The sequence below is a fragment of the Equus asinus genome, chromosome 10 (genome assembly GCF_041296235.1).
Source record: "Equus asinus isolate D_3611 breed Donkey chromosome 10, EquAss-T2T_v2, whole genome shotgun sequence".
NCBI lineage: Eukaryota > Metazoa > Chordata > Mammalia > Perissodactyla > Equidae > Equus > Equus asinus.
The window spans coordinates 66818568-66837373 of record NC_091799.1 but is presented as its reverse complement, the minus strand read 5'-3'; the positions used below and the strand labels follow the sequence as shown (position 1 = coordinate 66837373).

At 42.8% G+C, this 18806-nt stretch overlaps 1 protein-coding gene across 1 annotated transcript in view; it reads left to right on the top strand.

Moving 5' to 3' along the window:
- Nucleotides 1–11040: 11040 nt before the first annotated feature.
- MAP3K1 (mitogen-activated protein kinase kinase kinase 1) overlaps nucleotides 11041–18806 on the top strand; it is a 75277-nt gene continuing 67511 nt past the window's right edge. The window contains exon 1 of the mRNA XM_044771815.2: nucleotides 11041–11967. Within this exon, the coding sequence (XP_044627750.2) occupies nucleotides 11486–11967 (482 nt within the window). The 5' untranslated portion in view covers nucleotides 11041–11485. The remainder of the gene's footprint in view (nucleotides 11968–18806) is intronic.

The window sequence follows — 18806 nt, the reverse complement described above, 5'->3', positions numbered from 1 at the left end:
ATACACCACCGCAACTCTCACCATTGGTGCAGGACTGCTCAGGATGGGGTGTGGGGCCCACTTCTAGCTGGCCACATATTTAGCAAAGTGAGCTTCAGAAGCCGGAGAGATGCAGTTGCTGGCATGGAAATCTGGTTGGTATGCACCAAAGCAGTGATAAGGGTGAGAGGAAAAGGGCCAGGCTCCAACAGTATATCTCCATATTAGTGATGACTAAAGTGTGCACAGCTGGCCACAGGTCATGTAGCTAATAATGGAAGAGCTGAGACCTGGCTGATACCAAAGCCCTGTTGTCTGTCTGTTATGCTGCTTCTCGTATAGAAAGCTGTAAGTAGCACAATGCATTAGTGAACAGAGAAAATTATGTTTATTACTTAGGTTAGATTAAACTGCTCTAAGAAACAGATCTAAACAAATAATGGCACAAGACAATAGAATCCTATTCCTTGATCAACAAAATAGAATTTTATTCCTGAGAAGGAATTCAGGTTGTCTAGAGGGGCTGTCCTCCACCCAGTCATTCAGGGACCCTTTTATTCTGTTGCTCTGCCATCCCATGGGGCATTTAGTCATCCGTATCCAGCTGGTACCATTTCTTTAAAGCCATGGCTCACGTTCTGTTGGTGAGGACCAGTCACATGGCCATACCTAACTGCAAAGCAGGCTGGGAAACAGTCCCTGGCTTGGCAGCTTCTTCCCAACTACAACTGTATGGTAATGGATGGGGAGAGAGAATTTGATGGGTACCTGTCTCTACCACAATTTCCAGAGAATATTTAGGCTGGATATTATTTTCCGTTTCTTTGTATAATGAATTTTAAGACCTATAATAATTCAAAGGTAATTTTTTATGTCTATTATGTAAAGATTTTTCAAATAGAAGATTTGAAACAACTTGGAACTTTGGTTTAAAAAAACAATAGACATGTAATATCATTTTGCCCATTCAAAGCATTGTGTTAGTAACGACTCTCATGGTAAATTTTTCATTTGAGATGCTTAAAGCATTAGGGAATAAAAACTGCATTGAGGCAAGAACTGTGCAAAATATCATGAATATCTTAATGTTTACTAAGAAAATAATATCTCACCACTGAAAAAGAACAAAGATATTTTATATGTTATATTAGTAATAATTGATGTCTATTGCAGCTTTGATGTTAAAAGAATGGGCCATGGAGCCAAAGTATCTGAGTTCAAATCCCACCTCCACTACTTCCTGGCTGAGTAACCTTGGTTAAATTACCTAACCTCTCTGTGCTTCAGTTTCTTCATCTGTAAAATGGGGATGATGATATTGCCTACTTCATAGGGTTATTGTGTAGATTAAATAATATGCATGAAGCACTTATCACTATACTGCACAAGGTGAATGTTCGTAATTATTAATAATTTTTAACATCCTCTGCTCCCTAGAAACATTCTAGAATCCTCTTACCATAAACTTTCAGGTTTGTTTCATGTGTTACAGATAGTATACACACCTAAAGACATTTTTCTTTCTTTTTTCAGGCTTCTATCCAGAGGTTCAACGTCTTTTGGTTTTATGAGCCCCAGCACCACCTTGACCCCAGGCCTTTTCTCAGGGTTCCACCTCCTGCCCTTACCACCAACAGTCCCCTCTTCCTCACCGAGGCCCTTGAAGTGCAGTGTTACAGCTGACTTCACCGCCCTTCACCTTCCTTAAACTTCCCTGAGGCTTCTTTGCAAAACTTTCCGCTCCTTTTCTGCCATTCTCTCTTTCTGCTTTTCAGATTCCCACTCCCCAGTTCTCTTTCTTCTTCTCCCTCCTTTGCCTCCTTACCTCTCCTTTCTCTCCCACCTTCCCTCCTAATTGCCCCCCAAAATAGAATACATATATAAGTGAATCCTCACCTTTTTTAAAGGGGTGCACAATTAAATTTGCAAACGAAGTGGTATTACTTTAAGGAAAGAGAACTCCCTGTGAGGGAGGGAATGGCGTGACCTAAGGGCAAAGCCTGAGGAGCCTTAGTTGGCATTTTGTAACCACCTAAATCACCTCCTGTTAATTGAGCATCTGCTACACACAAGGCACTCTGAGGAGGCAAGGACGACCAAGAGGAGATGGTCCCTGTCTCCAGGGTCTCATGAGCTGGTGGAAAACGTGGACATGGACAAAAGTGGCTCTAACACAAGGCAAATTCTGGAAGTCCTCCAAGGAAAAGGGCATTGTCTCATTTTCTTTACTCCCAGCACCCACAACAAGACCTGCCCATTAGCACGTGCTTGGCAGTATCTCCCTCAGACCTGGGCAGGAGGAGACGCTGCCCTTGGCCCTGGATTTTACAGTGCACCACGTGTCACAAATCTGGAAAAACAAATTTGTTGAAGAACACAGCTGCCCTAGTCACTCGGGTCTGGTGTGCAGTGCTGGCTCAGCATGACCCCTAACCCCGAACATCTGCTCTCAAGACCAGTGCCTTTCAGGCCCCAGGGAAACACCGCTTCACACGCTCTGTCCCAGGGCCTGGGAGTGTCGAGAAGGTCTGTGGCTGAGCCACTGCAGATGCTGGAGGACAGCATTGCTTGGAGTCAGGGAGGACCTCAGCTGTAGCAGTGTTTAGTAAGAGAAGAGACAAGTGAGCTGCCTTGTCAAATCTGTCCCCTCACATAACAGAATGCAACGGATTCTCTTCAGAGTATCGATGTTCTTGCTTCTCTTTGTGTCCCCTTTCGTGGGTCCCAAGCTACTCACCATGAGGGCAGTATTCACAACGGTTGCACACGAACACTGAGGAACATTTTGCAATATTAAGCAGTATGTGTGACTTAGATTTGTATTTACAAGGGTATAGACAAACATGTGAAGTGTGTTGCTGTTCCTCACGTTGGCAACTATATAGGTACTGAATGCTAGGATTGCAGGACGTTTTTAAAAATTTTTTTAATTTTTAATTTTTTTCATTGGAGTAACATTGGTTTATAACATTATATAAATTTTGGGTGTACATCATTATATTTTGATTTCTGTGTCAATTACATCATGTTCACCACTCAAAGACTAATTACCATCCATCACCACACACATGGTCTAATCACCCGTTTTGCCCTCTTACCTCCCACCTTCCCCTCCGGTAACGACCAAACCAATCTCTGTCTCTATGTGTTTGTTTGTCGTTGCTTTTATCTTCTACTTATGAATGAGATTATATGGTATTTGACTTTCACCCTCTGACTTATTTCACTTAGCATAATACCCTCAAGGTCCATCCGTGTTGTCACAAATAGCCAGATTTCATCATTTTTTATGGCTTAGTAGTATTCCACTGTGTATATATACCACATCTTCTTTATACATTGGCCCCTTGATGGGCACCTAAGTTGCTTCCAAGTCTTGGCTATTGTGAATAATGCTGCAGCAAACAAAGGGGTGCATATATCTTTATGCATTCGTGTCTTCATCTTCTTCAGATAAAGACTCTGCAGTGGAATAGCTGGATCCTATGGTAGCTTTATTCTTAATTTTTTGAGGAATCTCCATACTGTTTTCCATAGTGGCAGCACCAGTTTGTGCTCCTACCAGGAGTGTATGAGAGTTCTGTTTTCTCCACATCCTCTCCAACACTTGTTATTTCTTGTTTCATTAATTATACCCATTCTGACGGATATGAGGTGATATCTCATTGTAGTTTTGATTTGCATTTGACTGATAATTAGTGATATCAAACAGCTTTTGATGTGCCTGTTGGCCATCTATATATCTTCTTTGGAAAAATGTCTGTTAAGATCTTCTGCCCATTTTTTAATTGGATTGTTAGATTTTTTGTGGTTGAGGTATATGAGTTCTTTACATCTTTTGGATATTAACCCCTCATCTGATATATGGTTTGCAAATCTCTTCTCCCAATTGTTAGGTTGTCTTTTTGTTTTGATGTTGGTTTCCTTTGCTGTGCAGAAACTTTTTAGTTTGATGTAGTACCGTTTGTTTATTTTTTCTTTTGTTTCCCTTGCCTGGTCAGACATGGTATTTGAAAATATGCTGCTAAGACCGATGTCAAAGAGAGTACTGCCTATGTTTTCTTCTAGAAGTTTCATGGTTTCAGGTCTTAAATTCAAGTCTTTAATCCATTTTGAGTTAATTTTTGTGTATGGTATAAGATAACGGTCTGCTTGCATTCTTTTGCATATGGTTGTCCAGTTTTCCCACCATTTATTGAAGAGACTTTCCTTTCTCTGTTGTATGTTCTTGGCTCCCTTGTTGAAAATTAGCTGTCCACAGATGTGTGGGTTTATTCTGGGCTCTCGATTCTCTTCCATTGATCTGTATGTCTGTTTTTCTGTCAGTACCATGCTGTTTTGGTTACTATAGCTTTGCAGTATATTTCAAAATCAGGGAGTGTGATACCTCCAGCTTTGTTCTTTTTTCTCAGGATTCCTATGCCATTCAGGGTCTTTTGTTATGCTATATAAATTGTAGGATTTTTTGTTCTATTTCTGTGAAAAATGTCATTGGATCTTTGATAGGGACTGCATTGAATCTGTAGATTGCTTTAGGAAATATGGACATTTTAACTATGTTAATTCTTCCAATCCAAGAGCAAGGACTATCTTTCCACTTCTTTGTGTCTTCTTCTATTTCTTTCAATAATGTTTTATAGTTTTCAGTGTACAGATCCTTCACCTCTTTGGTTAAGTTTAATCCTAGGTATTTTATTCTTTTCATTGGAATTGTAAATGGGATTGTATTCTTAATCTTTCTTTCTTCTACTATGTTGTTAGTGTATAGAAATGCAACTGATTTTTGTATGTTCATTTTATATCCTGCAACTTTACCGTATTCATTTATTATTTCTAAAAGTTTGTTGGTGGATTCTTTAGGGTTTTCTATATATAAAGTCACATCATCTGCAAATAGTGACGCTTTTACTTCTTCTTTCCAGGTTGGATCCCTTTTATTTCTTTTCCTTGCCTGCTTGCTCTGGCTGAACTTCCAATACCATGTTAAATAAGAGTGGTGAAAGTGGGCATCCTTGTCTGGTTCCCGTTCTTAGAGGGCTAGCTTTCAGTTTTTCTCCACTGAGTATGATATTAGCTATGGGTTTGTCATATATGGCCTTTATTATGTTGAGGTACTTTCCTTCTATAACCATTTTATTCAAAGTTTTTATCATAAATGGATGCTGTATCTTGTCAAATGCTTTCTTTGCATCTATTGAGATGATCATGTGATTTTTATTCTTTATTTTGTTAATGTAGTGTATCGTGTTGATTGATTTGCAGGTGTTGAACCATCTCTGCATCCCTGGAATAAATCCCCCTTGATCACGGTGTATGATCTTTGTAATGTATTATTGCATTTGATTTGCTAGCATTTTGTAGAGGATTTTTGCATGAATATTCATCAGCGATATTGGCCTGTAATTTTCTAATAGTTTTATTTTAATAAAATATTTGATAACATTTCATTAAATTTTCAAAAAGTTAACAAATTCAGATTTATTTAAATAATTTTTATTTAAAATTTTGGTACTCATCCATTTCATATTTTAAAATAGAATTTTGCCCTTTAATAATAATAGATCATTGGATTGTTTCAAGTGATTGAACATAAATTATGTGAAAATATCAATTATAACAATATAGCCATTTTGTTGAAATAAAACCTAGAAAATTAATGTCAGTCTTTATTTTATTCCACATTTGATGTCAGCTCATCAATGAAACTCCTAGATATGTGCAATTAAATACAACTGTCTTTGGAGGCTGGCCTGGTGGTGTAGTGGTTCTGTACACATGCTCCGCTTTGGTGGCCCAGGGCTCGTGTGTTCAGATCCTGGGCACAGACCCACACATAGTTCATTAACCCATGCTGTGGCGGTGTCCCACATACAAAATAGAGGAAGATTGGCACAGATGTTAGCTTAGGGACAATCTTCCCCACACACTCACACACACACACACACACACACACACACAAATACAACTGCCTTTGGTATTTTGTTGTTTCAGTTGTGTAAAAACCATAACTTTACATACAGTATTCAATTTTGTCTTTATAAGTATATTTATCAAGGTAGGAGCCTAGAACATATTTTTTTTATTGTTAGCTCACATTTTAACTTTTAAATAACTTAAAATGTTGTGTGGAGCCTCTGTCTGTACTCACCCTGGTCCTCCAAATGTTAGGAATGGGCCTGACCCAGGGGTGGTGGTGGCCAGAGCTTAAGGAAGTGTTTTTAGGAGAAGAGGGCCCACAGGTGAAAGCATGGAGAAAAGAGAGCATGACCTGTTCCTGACCCGGGACAGCTCTCTGTGGCTAGAGCCCAGGTGATCTATGGTGAGAAGTGAACAATCAATGATGGAAAGCAGGGGGAGGTGACAGACTGGGATTTACCCACGAGGGTGGAAGACATGTTTACTTTATCCTTCTAGTATTCCTGGGCCTTGCATAGTGTCCAGCCCCTAGGAGTGAATGCACTCAATATTTGTTGAATGAATGAAAGAAGGAATTTGGATTCTACACTCTATGTAATTGGAACCATTAAAGTGTTCGAGGAGAGGGGATAGGATCAGAACTGTAGTCTTGAAAGATAACTCTGACAATAGTGACTAAAATTTATTTGAAAGGTTAGTTACTGGAATTAGAAAGACTAATTTCCTTCATTGTATGTTACTGATCTACATCGATTGTGCTTCTCTATTTCCTGAACATACAAATGGGGACATTTTATTGCACACTAATCTGGCCTAACCAGTCATTTCACAATCCGTAAAACTCAAAGGTCTTAGGTACAATGGCTCTAGAGCTGTGAAGTCTGATACTAGCCACTAGCTACGTGTGCTTTTGGAGCGCTTGAAATGTGGCTAGTCCAAAATGGCGTTCAAGATATTCTGAAGTGTAAAATACACACCAGATTTGAAAGATCTAATAGAAAAATAAATGGTGAAAGATGTCATTAGTAATATTTCATATACTGATTACATATTGAAATAGTAATGTTTTGAATATATCGTGTAAAATAAGACATACTATTGAAACTAATTCACTTGTTCCTCTTTAGTTTTTTTTTTAATATGGCTACCAGAAAATTTTAAATTACATATGTGACTTGGCAGTTGTGACTTGCATTGTATTTTATTGGATGGCACTGCTCTATTGGATGCTTCGACCCCAAAACAATGCAAATCAGTTGCAAAGTGAAGGTGCAAATGTTGCAAAAGATGCAGAAGTTGACTAAGCCACTGAAAGTGGTACTGAACTTCACAGATCATGGGCAAAGCCTTGTGAGTGTGGAATTCAGCACAGTTGGACCAGTGGACCACAAAAGAGAAGAACAACAAGGACATCAATTCAAAAAAAGTAATTGAATATTATAGGAAGACCTTGGGAAAATGTATGAAGTCTTCAAACACTTTTTGCAAAAATGATAGTCATGATTAAGCCACAAAAGTCAAATGGAAAAAGAATGTCTCATCATACACCAAAAAACAGCAACCAACATGGCTCATTCAAAGAATTCAAAGAAATCAGTGCAGAGTTGTGAAGGTAAGGAGAATTTTGCTAAGTGTGAGATAGATCAAATTTTATAAGTTGTAGTTTCATTTTTAAACATAAAATCCCAATTCAACTGTTTTCTATTATTCACTAGAGAATTTAGTTTCCAATTTTAAGTACATGCAAAAATGTTTAGGTGGCTGGTTAATAAAAGGGAATCATGAATATATGCACACACACATATATATACACACACACACATACATACATATATTTTTACTTTAGCTTCAAATACAAATAACAAGGTTTTGTTTTGTGTGGTGTGAGGTTTTCTCCCCAGCATTTGGCTGCAGGCCCTTAGTCTTTTGAGTCCAGTATTTAGAGTCCCATGTATCTTTCTCATATATTTCATTGTCTATGATTTTCACTTTTAATTTCTTTAAAACAAAGTGAGAACTGATAAATACTTGCAAAGTTCCAATAGATTTTAATGCTTTTCCCCCAATCTTATACAATCGTCACACCCACAACTAATTTGATAGACTTTTTTCAGTGTCTCACCTTCGTTCATTCTTTCAAAGCATTTAACTTAGTTTTCAGTGGAACAACTTTCTTTTTGCACTCACATACGCACGTTTTATGAATTCAATAGTCAATTTAATAGTATTTAATTAAATGTCATAGGACAGTTATAATAGGTGTAATCAGGTTTGGGAATAAGTATGACGTATTCTCTTGGGGCCCATAACTCAGCAAGGGCAGGTGCCATGACCATTCATTGTGCTGTGGCATTCTCTGCATGTTGTACGCCACCGTGAATGACGGGTATCTGTTACTGGGTGAGTCAGCGAAGTGGAGGCTGGTTAAGAAACTTTCTACTATAATGTCACCTACGGTGTCCTTGGAGGGGGCCAATTATCCCATAAACTAAGTCAGATTTCCTGACTTAGAATATCTGAAAATATCTGGGCAGTATGGTGTCTAGAAAGAGGATGGAGAAACCAAGTTCTAGCCCCAACTCTCCTGCAAGTATTTCATAATAAACATTTATAAGTCTCATAGAACACCAGCTTTTGCTCTATCCTCAAGGTTACATTCTTACTCTTTAAGTGTACCTAAGGCATAGATCTCACATATGGAGGCTTGAAAACATGTGCACGCATGCACACACACACACAAACACACACAGTGATGGATATGAAATTCTATCAGAGTCAGCCTAATAAATACCCACTAATAAAAATATCTGTAGATGGAAATGTTTTATTTAATTTTGTAAATATGAAAAACAACAAATATTCCCAGAGAAGAAGAAAATCCCTTGTATGTGCATAGTAGGTGCTTAATAAATATATGATGAATGATATACAGGCTGAAATATTTCTGCCAGTGCATATGAAATCTATTCATTCTAATGTCAGTGATATTTACGCACAATGAGGAAATGCACCAATATTAAACTGGATCCTCCAAGTGAATGTGGTGTAGGAACCGAAGTGTGACAGGTGATTTCCAGAAGCACTACGTGGAAGCAGTGATCTGTAAAGCATAGGCGTAAAGGTTACCGAAGTTGTCATGGCATAAATGAAATCGTTGCAATGTTTATATCTGAGAAAGGATGGAAATGACCTTGGAAATAGTAATTGGAGTGTTCAGTGTACAAGCAACCCTTGAAGAGACAGTCTCCTGTAGGCCATTAAAGAAATCAAATTAAGCCAATTCGACATATGCTTTGTCCAGTAATATAAAGCAGGATCCAACAGCACCAAAACCAGAGCTGGAGTCTTAACCACGCTCCAGACTCAGCCCATGGGTTAAATTCTCCTCAAAGACTTTGTATTAACGTATGACAGAGGAAGAACATCCTTTTCAGTCAAGCATATCCTTGGATTATTTTTCTCTCTTAAAAAAAATCAGTTTGTCAGTGTCTAGATGCATAATAACAACCTGAATATTTATATAAAAGATTAGGGGGGAAATGACTCAAAGCACCAAAAACTGGGTGGAAGACCAGCACTTAGGTTTTTCCCTGGCGGTGTGTGGTGGACGGAGGCGGTCAAAGAGCCGTGGCTAGTTGACAACGCTGCGTTCGGTACCCTGCTCACTTGGTCCCGTTCTCATCACTGTGTACCAAGTGAGGCGAAAGCTAGTTTTGCAGGAATCCCTTTCTACTTTGCTACTCTGGCCAAACTTCAAAATTGGAACACGTCTGAGAGGTGAAAGGCGTCCTCTCACTACTTTCACCCACAGGTACCTGAATATGAGTGTGCACATTTAAAGGTCTTTCGATCTAAATAGGAAACAGGAAAGTTTACCCTTTTCAATTTAGGATTTGGTGGGTGTGGTCATCCGGGAAGACCTGGGAAATAACTACTGTTTGGTTTGGATGATACATTTGGCTACCATTGAAAGAGCGTGTAATTATAGCCTAAAAGTAGACTTAAAATTTTAACAGATTTACCTAAACTTTCAAAATTTGTATCGTTGGATGTAACTATCCAAAACTACCTTAAGGCAGATGTGTAGCAGTGTTCAAAACATTGAGCTAATATGAAATCAGGACCGTTTAAAAAAATCCCTCGGATATCCCCATCCTCCTCTGTTAACATTTACACTCGCGAAGGGCGCTTTCGTTTTATCTATTTCCAAGGAGCCAAAGGAATTATTTTGTAGACAGTTCAGACTTTTGTCTAAATATATGAAGACTAAGAGAGCGCTCTCCTTCCTGTTCATGAGGAACCTTCCCCCTCCGTCCCCCCTGTCTTAATTAATGTTTCACAAAATAAGCCTAGGGACGCTACTCCCGGGTTGTGGGAGATTTCCCATCACAGACAATCCGGCTCGAGGAAAAGAAGGGAGGGGAGAAATAAACGCGACACAGCAGCTCTACTAGCCTGAAGAAAGGTCGAAAATCATTAACATGTAAATAGTGCTTTTTCCATTCCAAAGCACCTTATCGCCGAGACGCCCCCAGGGACTGGAAGGGGTGGGAACGCCACGTTAGGCAACTCGGCCGCTGCAGGGGTGGGGGCGGAGGGAGCCCCGATCCTGCGGGGAAGAGCGACGTGCCACTCGCCGCATCGGATTCGGGGAGGGCCAGAACCTGGCGGAGGATGACATTAGCGAGCACTTCCTGGCACAGCGCTGGTTCCTTCCCTAAACGTGCTGTATCTGGTCCCGTACACCAAAGACAGCGGAGCTAAAAATAAACACCTACAGGGACCCCCGCCCGTCCCTGTCTCTCTAGCCGGGGGCGGGGTAGGGGATAAGGGAAGCGTCCCAAATCGGTGACTTTAGGTTGTGAACAAGACATTCCAAGAAACTCAAGTTTTCTTTGCAGCACGAGGCAAAGGCAGAAGGGCAAAAGAGGAGGAAAGCTGTTTTAAAAAACTTTTTTGGTGCGCGGCAGCACGTCTGCCGAACGTTGGGTTCCTTTCGCTTTGCAGCAGAGGACAGCCCTGGGCGCCACCTGCGCGTCGCGCGCCGAGTTGGGGTGGGGGCTGGGTCCGCGCCCGGCTTCCCCGACGCCCACGGCAAAGGGCAGTGCGAATGACAGACTGCACGCCCTCTCGTCTGAGTCCTGTTCAACGCACCATACACCCAAGTTCGAAGTGCAACCCGCGCTGGGCGAGCTCAGGCCGAGATTGCGGCGGAGAGGAAGCGGCGCGACGCCGCCGCCGAGGCTCCTCCTCTCGCCGGTGCAGTCCGGGACTACCTGGCGGCGCGGCGGGCGCAGCGCGCAAAGCGCAGGGCGCGCCCGCAGCGGCCACGTCCGAGGCCACCCTCCGACCCGCAAGCGGGGCCGAGCGCGCAGCCCACTCCCTCCACCTGCGGCCCTTCGTCCCCGCGGCCGGACCCGGTGCGCCCGCCCGTCCGTCCAGGCCGAGCGCCCGGCGGGCCGCGCTCACGCTCTTGGCGCAGGCGGCCCTACGCTGGCGGCGCAGCGCCCGCCCGTCCGCCCGCCCCCTGCACTCTCCCCGCCCCCTCCCTCCCTCGCAGGGGCCGAGCGAATGTAGCCCGCGAGAGAAAATGGCGGCGGCGGCGGGCAATCGCGCCTCGTCGTCGGGATTCCCGGGCGCCGGGGCGGCGAGCCCCGAGGCGGGCGGCGGCGGAGGGGCCCTCAAGGCGAGCAGCGCGCCCGCGGCGGCCGCGGGGCTGCTCCGGGAGGCGGGCAGCGGGGGCCGCGAGCGCGCGGACTGGCGGCGGCGGCAGCTGCGCAAAGTGCGGAGTGTGGAGCTGGACCAGCTGCCCGAGCCGCCGCTCTTCCTCGCCGCCTCGCCGCCGTCCTCCTCCACTTCCCCGTCGCCGGAGCCTGCGGACGCTGCGGCGGGCGGGAGCGGTTTCCAGCCTGCGGCGGTGCCGCCGCCCCACGGAGCCGCGAGCCGCGGCGGCACCCACCCTTCCGAGCCGGCGGCCGCCCCGGACAGCGGCGCCCCGAGCCCCGCAGGGGCCGAGCCCGGCGAGAAGCGGACGCCCGCTGCCGAGCCGCCTCCTGCGGCGGCCCCCGCCGGGTGAGCAGCGCGGCCGGGGGCGCGGCGGGGACTTGGGGGGCGGGCGGGGGCAATGAATGAACCCGGGCGCGGCGCACGACGTCTTGGATCCGCGCGGAGAAGCGGGCGCGCCGCTCGCCGGGACCGGGTCCTCGGGCACCCCCTTTGACCCTCGGGCGTCAGGCGGCGCCCCGGACCTGGCCTGAGAGACAGGACAGGGGCCCGGGGCGGCGACGTGCCAGAGAGTTTGTTATTGTTTGCAGACATGTGACAGGCATGCGAGCCGCGCCGCGGGGACCCGTTGAGATAAGGTGTGGGGGCCTGGGCTGGTTTTGTGGGGCCCCCGGAATCGGAGCTCTCCGAGGCCCCCGGTGCAGGACCCTGGTGCTGCCCTCGGGTCCGGGCTGGGGGGCAGGCAGCAGCCTGGTGGCAGCCCTCCTGGACGAGAGTCCCCGGGGGCGACGGGGATGAGGCCCGAGCCTGCAGGCGGGCAGTAGTCAAAAAAGGGGCGGGGTGGGTGGGGACCCCCAGCCGGAGGCCCGGTGGGGAGCTGGAGGGCGGAGGAGAAAGCGGCGAGGTCCCCGCGGCTGTGACAGGCCGAGCCCCTCGGCAGGTATGGGGGGGCCAGGCCCGGACGGAGGCGGCGCGCCCGCAGGGGGCTCCGGGTGGACCGCTCGGTAATGCCTGTCAAAGCGGTGCGGGCGGACGGGCTGCGAGCTCGCTGGGCTGCTGTCTTTTAGGACGTGGGGTTTCCTAATTGCATTCCCCAAGGGGCTCCGAGTGTTCTCTGGAACGCAGACTGCACCGCTACAACTCGAGTGACTTCTGTTTGGAGTTTGAATTTGGCCTTTGAAGTTTGCGTTTGGCGGAGTGGTGTGAGGCCAGGACCGGATGTGTCAGCCATTCAGTTTGAAAGCGGTGGGCACCGCTCCCCGCAGCCTCCCCGGCGTGGCTGGGGACCGCGGCGCGGGTGCGGTGCTTCCTGCTCGGTGCAGCTGCGCGGGCCGCCCGCCCACTGCCGGTTCCCCGGGCCACGGTGCCGTGGGCTTCGGCTCAGAGTCCTCCGGTGCCTCTGCATTACGGGGTGTGTAAGGGATCTCAGACCGGCGGTTCTTGGCCTGACCCTGTTGGCAACTGGAAATTTTCATGTTAAAGGAAGTTCTTTTAAGCGTAACTGCCGTGATCCCTGTTTTAAAAAAAGTCTGACTACTGTATGCAAAGCACAGTCTCGATGGTGGTTTTGAGTTGCCGGAACTCTTTCTGTGATCGTCATCCATTGCCCTGTAGAATTTTCTGACCTTTATTCTGAGTATTTTAAAGGCAGTGTCTTATGTTTGTTTCCCTTGTGAGACGAAACGGACAGTAGGGATCTTTGGTTTTGGTTAATTATCGAAAGTTATTTGGCACTTTTTTTGAACTTGATTGTTTATTAAAAACACAGTTCGTTTGTTACTTGGAAGTTGCCCCCTCCATTTTACCCTCTAAAAAAACCCTTAAAAAATGTGGTCAGCACTGTCATGGCAATATTGAGAGGAAAGGAGATCTGTGACTGTGATAGTTCTCTGTGTGCACTTGTGCATGTAACTGTCTTACAGGAGTTGCGTTCCTCTGCACTTTCCTGCTTCTGTGCAGATTGGCTGAAACCTTCACTAGAATAATTCTTTGAAGGCACTTGTTACTACAAATGAGTTCCAGATAAAAATATTAAACCCTAAATTTGAGAAATTAATGGTATCTATTCTCATGAGACCAACTTTTTGGTTACAGTAAATAATGTAGCAAGTGTCAGCATTCTAGTCATCTTAATGAGCTATGAATATAGTAGAAGAGCAACCATTGTAAAAATAACGTGTAGAAGTTGTTTACAGTTATCGCCACACAAAATAAGAGGACTAAAGTGGAGGTAGATAGAATTCAGGGACTGAGTAATCTATGCTTAATGTTCGCATTTTATAACCCAGGTCTTTTTCCCCTCTTTGTTTAAGGGGTGGATTATAGTCACACAGTATATGAAATAATGGGCTAGTCAGCATAATCATTTTTTAAATGAATTTCATTAGCCAGAATGCTGTTTGTTCACTCCAAATGTCATACCTAAAGAATTCCTTTATAATAAAATGTTGATTCTGTGTCCTTTTGAAATACAGTGATTCCCCCCCCCATTTCCTTGTCAATGGGATTGAAATTCATTTGAATCTGTTGGTATAAGCACTTTGATTATAAGCAGTTCAATAAAATCTCAATAGAAATTTACATTTTACTTTTTTGATGATACATAGTTATATTCGTACTTTCAGGAGGAAAATCTAACATTGAGATTTTGAAATACTTTTATGTTTCTGTAGTAGTGTGGGTCTGGAGATCCCGTCTTTTTAAAGACCTATTGTATTTTGTTTTAAAAAGAATTCTGTGATTTTTTATTTGAGAATTTCTTGCAGTGGATCTTTGTATGTAGAAATTGAAAGTGTAGAAAATACATTTGTGGAGTATGAATTATATAAATAATACTCGTATTAAAAATAGAAGATTTGAAGTCTGTCCCTCTTCTTCAGGGTAATAACTGAAATCATTGGAAGTTTTGTGCCTGTAAGTGGCGCCCTAGGGTTTGGAATTTTTACTTAGTTTACAGAATTAGGGGCTTTTTCTTCCTATTTACTGTCTTTGAAGAAAAATTACAGTGTTACTCTCCATTGAACAGGCTATTGTGAGTTTGGTAGATATAATTACTCCATCCTATTTTTGTACCTTAAAAAAACCTAACTATCAATTTGCTGGCCCCATGAAAGAACAAGATATGCTGTACTTGTTAATGTTAGTTTTTTGTTTAAAACAATTTCATAGGCTGCTTTTGTATCCTCATATAGCCCTCAGCTTTCACTTCCTTTTAGAAGCTGCTAGGATAAAAATATAATTTACTGACTTTCAGTAAAAAGAGGAGATATAGAAGCATTATTACCTAAAAATACATTAAAAAAAGTTACGTTGTGATTTCATAAAACAATAGTAGTTACATAAATTAATCTTACATGAATCTGTAATTTTGTAGTTATGAATTGTCTCCAAGTTTTATTTTAAATCAGGTAAAAAAATTAATGCATTCTTCAAAGATTAATCTCACTAAATATAATTCTGAAAGAGAAATATCAGAGCTAGAATTTTTGCCAAATTTTGTTTTCTTTTCGTATCTGATTTTGGCAAGGGTGACTGGTTAACCAACATTCCTTAATATATGATTTCCAATACACTATAATAACTCCATTTTGTGAGAGACAAAAACCAGGAAGTAGCCCTGTTCATTGATTTCTTTCATGTCTGCTGTACCATCTCAAGCGTATGTTGCATGTTTTGAAAATGATCACTGACTTATCAACATGAAGATTTCAAAATATGAAAAGAAAGGAGTGTTCTTTGCTTTCAACAAGAGCTAAAGAACCAGCTACAGCTTGCCTAGGCTGTCTGCTGATCAGTCCTTGACACTGGCTGTGAGCATTCCGGAAGGAGAAATGATGGGGTGGCAAGGCAGTTAATGGGGAATGGATTCCCCTGAGGAAAAAGATGGGGCATTCAGAAGTGCTCTGAGTTAAAAAGCACAACTTTTGCACTTTGTATCCCATTTTCTTGAGTTTAGGGGTATTTCTCTGTTAAGAAGGCAGTAGAAAAACATGGCATGCAAATAGTCTCCATAGGCTGCTTAAGAGCTGCAGGATACTGCACCTCTGACCTTGGAAGGCTTTGCTTATATCAGATAGACCAAATATATTCCTTAGACATGGTGGTTTTCCTCAGTCCTGGCCTCTTTAAATATCCTAAGTTAAAAGTTAGAGCTACTTAAAAGTGTAAAAGGGTAGAAGAATAATGTGAGGAAATGTGTAGTATTAGGAATTAATCCAAGTTGTCTTTAAGAAATAACTTAAGAACATTTTTAAAGATGAAAGAAATAACCGGGAACAGAATGAAAGTAAATGGTTCATTGCAAAGCAGTGAGATTAGTTAGATGTTCTTATTGCAAGAATATAAGAGGATTTTAGCTTTGACTAAAACCTGTTCGTTGAGCATATAGATACGTCTTTTTATATGGTCACCTCTTGCATTCTGTGTGTCAGGCAAGTTATATATATATAAAACCTCATCTCGCATCACTGCAGCCCTCCAAGGCATTGTAATTTCTGTTTTTGAAAGGTGGAAACTCATCTGCAACGCTTAAGCCCCATGATCACTCAACTAGAAGACAGAGCTAGGATTCAAACCCAAGTCAGTCTGATTCCACAGTCCATTTCTTTCCACTCCTCTATGCCTCCTCCATTTTCTTTTTCAAATTAGTAGATGATTTTTAAAGAGAAAGTTCTGCAGGAGTCTGAACAGACTGGTAGGTCTCTAGCTAGTGACACTGCCAGTACATTTGTCTCCTGATATGTGTACGATGCTTAACTTTCTGTAACCTGGCCTCGTACATGTAATACAAGTAAATTGGACTTAGATCATCTCATCATGTTAGGCAAGGATACTAATCACTGTTGAGTGTTTCTTAGATATCTTGATTTGTGCTGTATTAAATCGTAAGTGGAAGGAAATAAAGAAGTTGAAATAAACATCACTCACTCATCTTAATCATCACGAAACTTCCACTATGGCTGGACCCTGCCTCTTTGTTACTATTTTAGATTTCATTCATCCAACGTTTAGGAACCTCTACAAGGCAGTGGTCTGGTGGAAGAGAAAAAGATGATCAATGCACAGCCTCTGTTTCTGTTGGTAGATTGTTGAATGAACCTGTTTCGCAATACCATGTTAAGTGCTGTAATGGAGATGGGAGTACAGAGGGGCACCCGGATTAAAAACTAGTGCTCTGAATCTCATCCACAACATTCCACACTGTATTCCTGCGGTGAATGCAATGGTACTTCCCTACCTTCCTAAGGAATTACTTGGCTGTCCAGGTTAGTAGTTAAGGGTGGGAGCTTTGTTCTACTTTCTGTTTGTACATTTGGTTTGCTAGCTTTTGCTCTTTTCCTTTGGTCTCTTTCCCTTTTCTGAGGACAGATATGTGCTGTAGTTTTCCCATTTCCATAGTAATGGGAAAAGGACCCTAGATACAGATTAGTTTCAAACTATTTCTGCCTGTACTCTTAAGAGCAGTATATATGGAACTGCAAGTTCAGACATGATTTTTTTCTTTCTTGAAAGAGAAAATTAAAATGGGGAGCAAGAAACTCGTTACCTGCCAACGCTGGTTTTAAAATTGTCCTTGTTAGTAGTAACAACAGTTCTGCTAGTTAAGAAAACGTTGGGAGATGTAAAATATGCTCTAGGGCGTAAGATAATCAAGAAGATATGCTTGTCTTCATTGACTCTGGCATATCACAGTTGGTTTAGGTATGTTTGGTATGGAAGGGAGTTCTGTATTGTTAACGATTGAGTCCTTGGGAATACCATTCTGGTTAGTTTGGTTTAATAGATTGAGGTATTGTAGAGTGCCAAGAACTGTTAAGTTCCTGAGACCCACCAAGTGTGTGTATCAGAAATTATAGTCTGTCACCTGGGAATCGTTGATGAGACCATCGGATCTCTTGAAGACGGGAGGATGTTCCTGGAACTTACACAGTGCTATAGTTAGTGAATTAACTAGTTTATTCTATGTGAGCATGATGATGAGCATATGTGGAGTGAGGAGAGGGGAGATGCTGAGCCATAGGGGGAGGCTTTACTCTTGATGAATAGACGTGATCATTGCCTTTCTTCATTGTCTAAATAATCATTCAACTGATATATTATCAAATGATCTTCAAACTGGTCTTACAGCATTCTGAATACTAAATATCAGTTATTAACAGCCAAGGAATTCTGTCTTATTCTTTATACCGTTGCCCAGCACCTAAACTAGTGTCTGGCACCCATGAGTATTAGGTGCCCATGAGTGTTAGGATGAATTAGTTTTCCTAAAGTGGTTATTTTAAAATTAGTCTATCGGAAGATTACAGTAATTTGCTGTGATGTGATTTTAGTCATGATGTAGCTTAAGGCAAGTTTTAAAGACAAGAACTGTTTCTTAAAAGTTTTCGTCCATTGCCTGATACTTAGTAGCAGTAGTTGGTATTTAGCAAGCAGTGGTTGATAGTACTGAACAATTTTATATAATATAAAACTTACAATAATTAGTTTTAATAAGTGAGTGTAGTTGCAAAGTAATTGGAGCCATTCTCAAAGTGTCAAACATTGAGAAAATTGAGTTTCTGGTATTTGAAAGCATCTAGTTATTTGGGCTGATGGGTAAACCCTCCTGATTTTCTTCTTAACCCTGGCAGTTCTCCCTTGATGGCCCATCATCCTTCTCTTGAACATTAATGTTAGAAGATCCTCAGAGTGGTCCTAGGGCTTCTGTCCTTCTGTCTCCTCCACCCCCAGCCCAGTCTCATTAATGCCTTTAGATCAGTTATTGGTCATTCACAAATGATTGCAGAGTTTCTTTTCCTAGCCATGACCTCTCCTAAGCTCCAGACCTACACCTACCCGTCTGCATGACACATCCAAACCCAGATACTTAAAACCAAATTCAGGATTTATTCCTATACCTTGTGCTGCTACTATGTTCCCTGCCCATGAAATGGCAAGACCAGAACCTAGGAGTAATCCTTGACAACTGCTCATGTTCAGTCCATCGTCAGAGGCTGCTGATCTGACCTGTTACCACATCCCTAGTCCAGGCTGCCATAATCTCTCATTTGTTCTATGTAGCAGCCTCTCCACTGCTCCCTGTATCCTGCTCCCTGTATCCTGCTTTCTCCCTTCCAATCTGTTCTCCGTATTATGTGGCCAGAGTAATCATTTAAAAAGGCAAATCTGATTATAACAGTTTTCCTCTA